The sequence below is a fragment of the Propithecus coquereli genome, unplaced genomic scaffold (genome assembly GCF_000956105.1).
Source record: "Propithecus coquereli isolate 6110/MARCELLA unplaced genomic scaffold, Pcoq_1.0 Scaffold185, whole genome shotgun sequence".
Classification (NCBI taxonomy): Eukaryota; Metazoa; Chordata; class Mammalia; order Primates; family Indriidae; genus Propithecus; species Propithecus coquereli.
The window spans coordinates 1,329,898-1,339,753 of record NW_012143301.1 but is presented as its reverse complement, the minus strand read 5'-3'; the positions used below and the strand labels follow the sequence as shown (position 1 = coordinate 1,339,753).

Genomic DNA, 9,856 nt, shown 5'->3' with positions numbered 1-9,856 from the left:
AAATTTTAGAAACTCCCAAATTTAGTGAATAAGTAAAGGAAATGCCGATGTACATATAGTTAGACTACTGATTTGATATGTCAGGGTACATACAGTTAAAACGAATCATCTTTGAAAGTGGTTGTATGCAGGACACTAACTGATAATATCATACAATTCAACCAGTTGTGCAAGTATTTAATGGTGTGCAGATAACATCCAATTACCAATTTAAAATTTAAAAGCTTTAGTCAATCAGTAGAATTTTCCCCCTAATTATTAAACAAATGCTTTATTTAATATTTCACTGAATTGAAAGCTTTAGCATGATGTGGCATTTATTAGGGTGAACTCAGCCATTCAGTGTATGAGCTTAGTTCTAACCTCAATGTGAAGATGCTTGTAATAAGAACTTCTTGTAGTTGTACCATAATTTCTTTTAACTTCTAAATACAATAACCTTCTATTTAGTCAATAACCTTCCATTAAGTCAATCAACAGATGTTCATTAAGCATAAATAGTGTGTAGCAGCACCACAGACACTTATATGAATCCTGACCTTAAAAGCCATATTATCTAATTTAAGTAAGATGACTAGCAGTCATGAAACAAGCAGAGATATTTAAAGATATTTCAAGAATGCAGGTGGTTGTGTGATACATGTTATAAATGCCAACAATATTTAGAGAGAAGTTATGTGACAGCTGGAAAAGATGGAGGAATCATCCCTTTGTTCTTTTATTTATCTATGTATTCATTCTTCTCTTATTTATCGATCACCTCTTGAGGACTAGGACCTGTGAATAAAAGGATTAATAAATAATAGGTCATTTCCCTCCTTAGAGCTCACTGTTTATTAGAAAGAAAAGGTATGTTAAGCAGAGAAAGTAACATGAACAATTCTTGGAAATGGTGACACTTGAAAGAGTGAGAATTTAGATTGATAGAAGGGAGAAGGTGTTCAAGGCATAAAAGTCAGCATATGTCAAGGTATTAGAAATACTAGTTCCTCCAAAGTTCCCTTTATATCTTTGGTGTTTAGCACTGAACAGGCATGTAGCAGATGCCTAGTAAATAGGTGTTGATTTAATTTAGAGGCATGTTTCTAGGAAAGCAAGAAGACTGATCTGGATGAAAATTTAATTTTGAAGACTAATGAGAAGTAAGAATAATTACCTAGATCTATCCAACTGTAGATGTGCCTCCAGGCTGAAAGAAGGATGTAATACTGGCTGTAGTACTAAGCCTGCTTTTGATTAGGAGTAATGAAATAAGCATAGTGATCAATGAGGATGAATGTGGTACTCATGGATAAATCTGATTGTGTGATAGCTGAGAATATAGATGTGGGCAAGATCCAGACCAGGGGAAGATGGAGAGGGCAATACTGGAGAAACAGTAGCTAACTTTCTGAATCTGCTTGTGTGACCAGGGACTGAATTTCAGGGTGAGGCCAGGAGTGAATTTTAAACTAAGTGTAGTTGTTAGGACACAAAGATCAGGGATTTTACATGAGGAAGTAAGTGAAGTTAAAGCAGGAGTATCAATAGGAAGCCAAGATTTGGGAATCTCACTTCTGATGGATGCTGCAGGTCTGGTTATTTTTAGTGGATGTGTGTGTGTGTGTGTGTGTGTGTGTGTGTGTGTGTGTGTGTGTGTGTTATAGCTTGGATCAAACACATGCCAGTTTGAACCATAGAGTATCTTAAATGCATCTCAATTTACCTAACACTCCGGATAATGTTAGGATTCAGAGAGAAGAGCTATCAAGCTGTTGAAGGAAGAAAGGTTTGCAGTATTAAGGAACTTGGCCAATGTAGAGCACATTGCTCTCAATCAACTCAAGGATAAACTGAAGCTTCTTTTCTAAGATGGGATTGGCCTTGTTAATTCACTGCCTTTCTAATCAAAGTCCTCAGAAATTGGTAATGACAAGAGGGAAATTATGCATGGAAATACAGGTACGACAGGGCTATTTTACACCTCCGTATCAGGTCTGGTTTAGTCTTCACATTCTTGCTGATGAAAAATTGGCCTTAGAAAAGTTGATCAACCAAGCATTACTAAATATTTTTTTTAAGTTAACTACTGATCCAAAGCAGTCAGGATTCCTCTTGACCCTACTAAGCTCATAAATGTGTGGCTTGCTGAGTAGGCATTTTGCCCCCTCCCCTCATGGCTCACTCTGCCAGGTGTAATGTCCCCTGGCTGCATCCATCCAATTTTTGCATCCACTGCCATGGAGCTTGACCTGCATGTTAGCTTTGGTCCTAACCCAGAAATCAATAAGGACCAATCGAGCACCTGACTCAGAATGAAATAAATATTGCTGCTAGTTTCCCACTGACTTTGTGCTTTTATTGACCAGAAAAAGTTTATAGTCACTTCTCCTACAAGGACTAGGGTTGTTGTAAAGGCTACAATGTGGTTATTTTGTCAGTTAAATAAAGATGAGACTTTAACCCACTGATTTCCCATTACTACCTTCATATAGCAGGAGACCTAGCAAAATATGGCTGGTATTTTTGGGGAAAAGGCCCAGTAGTCTGTTTTTTTGATTGTTTTTAAACCTTCTCATGTGCCAGGGGAGCTACACAGGATCTGGAGGCTGTTCACGCTCCCCTGGCCTGAGCAGGGGAGGGACGAGGAGCCCTGTGTCCTGCAGCATGTTCTTGTGCTTCCATTCTGTTCCCACTAATCAGCCTGCCTTCATCAAGGGAGCAATCTGAAACTAATTGTGTGATTTTAGTAGAGAAGAAAGACGAGTAGGCCCCAGCCATCCCAGCAATCTAAGTAAAAAGAATTTCCTCTGTGGACCTGCATAGTGAGTAAAAATCATCAGAATGAGAATGTATTTTGGCTGGTAATTTTCCTCCGTGCATGTTTTCCACAGAGATTTAATGGAAGGGAGCTTATTTAGGAGAAGACTCAAAGATTCAAGGCCCCCTTTCAAGAATCTTGCCTTCCCTTCTTTAGCATCCTAGTTTCAAAATAATTGACAACCTTGCTCTTTAGTGTCCTTGTAATTGGATTATCATCTTTCCTCTTTGTAACCCACACCCTGCTTTATACTGTGGTTACACAAATGGACTTTGGACCTTGATCCTAACACTCTCCTCTATTAATGCAGGCCACTTATGTCCTTTGACCCAAGCTGATTGGCCCTTTAACCAAGTGACTGCTCTCTCCCTGCTTATAGGACACTTTTGATCTCAGACCTAAGGGTACATGCGACCTGCCCAGTCCTTTTTGTAGAGTCATCTCTTTGTCCAAGATCTTCCACTGGACTCATCTGCAAGTCTCAGATGACTAAAACCTTATCTTGCTCCTGTGAGGAGGCACATATCTCTACCTTCTCCTTCTGGGCTCCTTCTCCTGACTTCCCTTAGTGTAGTTTGTGGTTCTTTGTGCCACAATTCTGTGGGAGATCATAGTGGAAGAATCAAGTCTTTGGAGCCAAACAGAATGGAATTTCTGGTCCATTTATACGATTTTTAAAAACCTTTTAATTAAAAAAAATTTTTTTAAAGGCTAGTCGAGTGAAGCAGTGGGAGGGGAGAAGGAACAAAGGGATCTGTAACTGGTTGTGATCAATTAATTATAAACACCACTGCACTTGGACCAGCCGCATTGATACCATTTTAATGTTGAATGTTATTCAATATCTCTTGCCTGAGGTCTCTTCATCTCTAAAAACTGAGTCGATAAGAATGATCTTATTTGGTGGTTTTTGAAGGTTAAGTTAGCTAAAGTGCGTATACTGAGTATATATAAATACCAGCCCTCAATCTGTCTGTGGGTTGGACAGCCCTTTTCTCCTCCCTCCCTTGCTTCCTCCCTCTTTCTCTGCCATTCTTCCTTCCTTTCTTTCAACAAAAATTATTGAGGGCTAAGCATCCCATGCTACATAGTAAGGACACTGCTCTAAAATAACTCATAATCTGTATTAAGAGGCAGAGGCACAGATCAATAACTTTTTTCTGTAAAGGGCATAAAAGGGAAGGAGGGAGAGACCAGCAAGGCTCTGAGTTCTCTCTCTAGCAGCTAGGCAGGATCTACTCTCCAAAAGAAAAAGAAAGAGCAGGATGAGTTTTCTCAGGGTCTGCTGTTGAGTGGGCCTTCAAGAAAACATTTGATTTTGCATAAATTTTGTATTCCTATTACATAAGGGACTGCTTAATTTCCTCACCCCCAAAACAAGCATCCTCCCAGGTCCTGTGTCCTCTAAGCATTAATGACTAAATGTTTTTCTTCTGTTTACCATGTAACCCTTTACTGCGTGGTTGTAGGTCTTAGTCAATGAACATGCTTCCCTATGCTTCTCAGGCCAGTGTAGATCTCTCTACTGGCTGCACAGTTTACCTGTCTACCAGTAGAAGCCTGTAACCCAAGGTATCTATAAAGGAAGAACCATATAAAGGTGTGAATTTCAAGTCAAATTATCTTTTAAATACCTTTATTTTCAGGCTTTTCAGAGATGTGATTAAGAGCAGTTGATCTATCCTTGTATTCTTCATCTAAGAAAGGCAGCATGAACACCACTTGATCTTTGAACAAAATGTAAAGTTTCTTTCAAAATGGACAGCAGGAAGAGTTAAAAACTGATGAACTAAGCTAAACTGGAAAATTGAGAAGAACCTGCTCTGCTATTATTCCTTAGCATCAGAGTTTATTCCCAGTATTAGCTGGAAAGTGTCATTTTCAATTTAATTGCCTTAAAGATGCAGTTGGTGGTAGTGACCAAGGCATATTCAGAATAGAGGCCATTCGATTTATTACTGTGGTCTGAAATGTAAGCTCCTCACCAAATCCCGATAGTAGTGATGTCGGGACTTTCAGGCTACTTGCCTTTCCCCAGCACTGCCTCCTGCACTAGGTGAGCTTCCTTAGTTCTCCTGCCTCATGACTCAGAGGTGCACCTACCTCATTTTTTCAGACAGAAGACAGAAGACGATATAATCTGTGAATGTGATTGGTGTCTTAAATTTCCTTCGCGGGGAAGTGCTTTCAGTTCTTTGGGGAAAAGATCTGCCTTTCGAGAAAAGATTGTTACAATTTTTTGTGATGAATAGCATACTTCACACTCATGAATCCAGAGTGAGGGAGAGCTTGATTCATTTAGGAAGGCCTGTAAGTACTGGCTGTGATTTTGCCAAATTATAATAATTTTATAACACCAATCGCTTTAATGGAAACCACAGCATTTGGCTTCACTGCAGTGTGCTGAGATAGGTACGGCAAGAATTATCATTCCCAGTGAGACAAGTGGGGTTCCCCGGGGAGTAGGTGGGTTCTCCAAGGATATAGGTAGCGGCAGGTAATTTTGAAGTCTTTTCTAGCTCTAAATGTACTGCTTTTCTACAAAACCCTGTTACTTCCTCAGGTAAGGTATGCATGTATGTATACTTAGTCTTTACATACAACTGTCACCTAACCTAAATTCAACTAGTGTTTATTCCTTAATTTATCCTCCCAATAAATTAGTTCATATGCTTATAAACTAGCAAAATTGGACACAAAATATACATTTGGAGAAAAATATAGAAACCACTAAGGACATACTATAATTGAGTATGGTCTTTACCCTAAGTGGTACTCCAGGTGCCTGAAATAGCCCTGCTACAGAGAAAGTGCCTACTGAAAGGTTGCTGTATAGCATGATGTAGGGAACACACCATAAAACCATTTAGTTCTTGTGCCCAGAGAGAGGGATGGAGAGTCAGTGCCATCATCTAAATAATGTAGGAGGAGCAAGAAGGGAAGCCCAGGGATGACAGGCTTCCATCGTGATAACTATATTTACAATTTTTATTTAAAAAAATTAGTGGCCATTTTTATAAACCAAAGAATTTGGTTTCATACATTGCCCTAAACAAAAATGGGTGCTAGTCAGAACTGAGATTAGTGACAAAGAGGCTCCTTAGTGGTACAGGCTGTTTCCTAGGAAATAAATCACTCAAAATGACTTATTTTGTAGCTGTAGCATATAACATTGAGTAGAGGTTCTAAGACTTAGTATGGTCAGAAGCACCTGGGGAGCTTGTCAAAATTTGAATTTAGAGTGCTTTGACTTGGTAGGACCCAGGGATCTGCATATTAATGCTCTAGTCTGTTGAAGACAACACTTTCAGAATTTCTAGTAAGTAGAGTAGTCAAAATCATAGAAACAGAAAGTAGAATGAAGGTTTTCAGGAGCTGGGAGAGGGAAAAATGGGAAGCTCATGTGTTAGGCAGGGATAAAGAGTATCAGCCTGGGAAGATGAAAAAGTTCTGGAAGTGGATGGTAGTGATTGTTGCAGAACAGTGTAAATTTACTTAATGATGCTGAACTCTACACTTAAAAGTGGCTAAAATGGTGAACTTTGTTACATATATGTTATGACCATTTTTAAAAAAACAAGAATTTCTAATGCAAGTAGTGGCCATTCTTTAAAAATATTGATGAGTCTTTGCTTTCTTACTAAGTGTTGATAAATAAAATAGATATCTCCAGCTTAAAATGTCATAATTTGTGATCAATTATGGATTAATATTGTGTGGTAGTTCATCATTTCTTTACGACAAAGCAAAAACAATAAACTAACTAAAAGGATGGATAACATTTAATTTTTGCTTTATTAAAGGAAAGTAGATTTCTTATATATGCAATAGTCTGACCAAATTAATGGGAGCATTAGAGCTAGTCACTCAATCTGCATTGCAATGATTGTTCCTCCAACTGCTTTTCTAAAATAGATTCTTCTGATTTTGCCTTGTTTTTGCAATAAAAATGTGTAGTGATACTGATGCTCTTTTCAGGATAGGGTGTGGGCCAGTGTGGGGAAGAGCCTGAACTGCATTATTGCTATGGTGGATAAACTGATTGAAAGAGATGCTGGTAGCGAAGGCAGCGATGGCAGCCAAGATGGGGAAAAGGACCCTTCATTAGCAGACTCCGTCACATCTCACCCAAGAGGTAAGGAATCATTTTCTCCCAGTCATTGACTGAGTAAACAAAATGAGAAAGTCATGATAAAATGAGATAGAAAAAGAGGAGTCAATAGTGTCTTTGATGAAAGTGCTGATAGCATACTTTTCCACTGCTCTGGCTTGGATGATGGAAAGCATTTATCAAATTAAATCTCAGTTGCATTTTCAGAACTGCTTGCAATGCTCATTTTTTTCCCCTCTTGCTACATAAAAACATTCTAGAAAGAAGAACTGTGTTTTCTTTTAAAAAGTCTGACAGAGTTTAATTTACTTTTACACATTCCCCAAAAATTTTATTAGGAGGAAAAACAAGCATCTACTAGCCCTTAGAAACATTGAGGATAACAAGACAGAGTATCTCATAATGGTTCCTGAACAGAGAACACTACGACAGAATGATTTTTGCCTTATTCTGACGAATATTTTTTGTGAATTATCCCCAAAACATAGAAGGTCTGATTGTGAGGAATCTGTTAATACATTACTCCAAAAATATATGACAAGGCTAGCTTTTCATGAATACATGCACACACACAAATGCACACACCTGCGTATTCATGCATACACATGTGAATGTATATGTGTGTTTACAAAAAGATAGGTAAATAGGTATGTAGGTAGATAGATAGAGACTTTAAATGTATGTCTTGTTAGAAGGTTGGCTAGCAAATACAAACAAAATTTTAACTACAGATGTGTCCCTATAAATAACTTTTTAACTTTTTTAAAATTTGATAAATGTTGACACAAACATTAAGACAAATATCTGCATTTCTGGTAGTAGGAATTGCTAGTAGTGTGGTCCCACACTATTTGCTAGGTATCTTAAGTGTTCGGAGAGAATAAACAATATCGTTCTACTCTCCTCTTCTGAAATCTGTTCATTTACTTTAAGAAAATGAGTCATAAAAAATATGGACATTTAAAAAATTAGATTTATGCTTTTCCAATTTGTTTTCCTGATTTTTCATTACTCATATTTTCATCAGGAGTTTAATTATGCAAAACATCAATCTCATCACTTGATTAACAGTAAAACCATTTCTAAATCATATTTGTAAACTACAGCTTTCTAAAGTTTTCTTATTATAGATGCTCCCTCTTCCTTTATTGTACAATCATGTACTACTTGTGAATGTCTTGGTCTAACTGTATATGGGGATTTTCTTATTTAATAAAATCAGTTTTATTAGTTAATAAATCTAGTCCAGTTTCATAACTTTATATGATTAAAATGAAAGCTTATCATAGCTGTGTCATAAAGAAATAGTATACTTCAATTTTCTTTAATTGAACATACATTGACTATCAACTATGGGTCAGACGTTGTTGATGTGCTCTGGAAAATGAGGCAAGTAAGAAGAATTAATTTTAGTGACTTATAATTTTCATTGATAACTTTTCAAGACATTATTTTTAAGCAGAAATAAGATAAGAGACAGTGGACTTTGCTATATTTTTGTTTGATGTTGCCAAAACTTTTCATTGAAGAGAATAAATTTCCAAAATATTTGAATTATACACATATCTAAAAAATATTTGAAATGCCCCCTAAAAGGCCAAATACCCTATGCCAGTGCATTCTTTTTCCTAATCTAGCCAGTTGTATTTTATCAGAAGATTGCATCTGGGTGATCAAAATAGCATTTTAAAAGTAAAAATATTTGGCAGATAAATTATCTTTAAGATTAGATGAGTAACTTTTATTTGATTGTGAGGCATTGTGTGGTTGTAATCTAAAACCAGATAGAAATTGCTTACAACTAGATAAGTGTTGTATATAGAGTCAAACTACAATATATTGCCCTCTAATTGATTTTATTATTTTATTTTATTGTCTATATTTATTTTATTCACCATCAATTCTTTTTTGTGTTATAATTTTTTAGGAGATTTCACTATTTAAATGTGTACAATAAAATATTTTTCTGAAATTATTGTGGTAAATATTGTCAAATAATTTTAAAGTTAAATCACTTATTAACATTTTACATGCTAAATAATTGTATATAGACTGCATGTTTTGAAGAAGATAGTACATAAAAGAAGATGCTTAACGTCTATAAATAGATGTACAAATAAAACTGTTCAAGTATATTTAAAATATAGATGCTACTGCATAACTGGAGTAGAATTGATTAACTCAATCAATTAGTTAATAAAAAATTAATTTTCTATTTAATAATTTATAGCCTTCTTCTTAAATTAGGAAAAAGGCACTTGTAGTTTCTACCATGACTTTTGTCACATAAAGCAATGCAGTAGAGAAATTTATAATGACTTTTTGAACTAATATGAAGCAAACAAATAGCCTAAAGTCACGTATTTACCTATACTATCCACCAAACTATTTCTGATAAAGATATTTGAGGTATGCATTCACTGATGATATGTGCCCCAATTTACCTGTATTTTAAAAATTTTATTAGAAAAAGTGGTAATTTAGAAAATTTGTAAGAAGAAACAGGATTATGTATGATTTTCATTTTCTTATTACAATAAGACACAACTATTTTGAACATTTCCTATGTTTTTATACACACACACACACACACACACACACAGACACATTTTAACTGAATGGGAATACACATTGTAAACACAGATGTATATTTTGACATCTTGCGTATCATTATATTATGAATAGATCCTCATAAACATTCTCTGGAAATAAGATTATAATGACTGTAAGTTAATTCACCAAAAGAGAAACCACTATTTTAGATATTTAGTTATTATAATAATGCTGTAATTAACACATAAGTATCTTTGAATGTCTAAGTCTTTAACTACATTTCAAATATTTTTCCTTAACTTAGTTTGCTAGAAGTGGAGTTATTTTACAAGGAAGAGTTATCCCTTTTCTCCTACATATTTATTAACATTTATCTCCATGTGGACTCATGA

At 35.8% G+C, this 9,856-nt stretch overlaps 1 protein-coding gene across 1 annotated transcript in view; it reads left to right on the top strand.

Moving 5' to 3' along the window:
• Positions 1 to 9,856, top strand: part of INPP4B (inositol polyphosphate-4-phosphatase, type II, 105kDa) — a 480,180-nt gene that overhangs the window by 346,592 nt on the left and 123,732 nt on the right. Inside the window, exons 14-15 of the mRNA XM_012642728.1 lie at positions 6,779 to 6,935; positions 9,379 to 9,386. Coding sequence (XP_012498182.1) covers positions 6,779 to 6,935; positions 9,379 to 9,386 — 165 coding nt within the window. The remainder of the gene's footprint in view (positions 1 to 6,778; positions 6,936 to 9,378; positions 9,387 to 9,856) is intronic.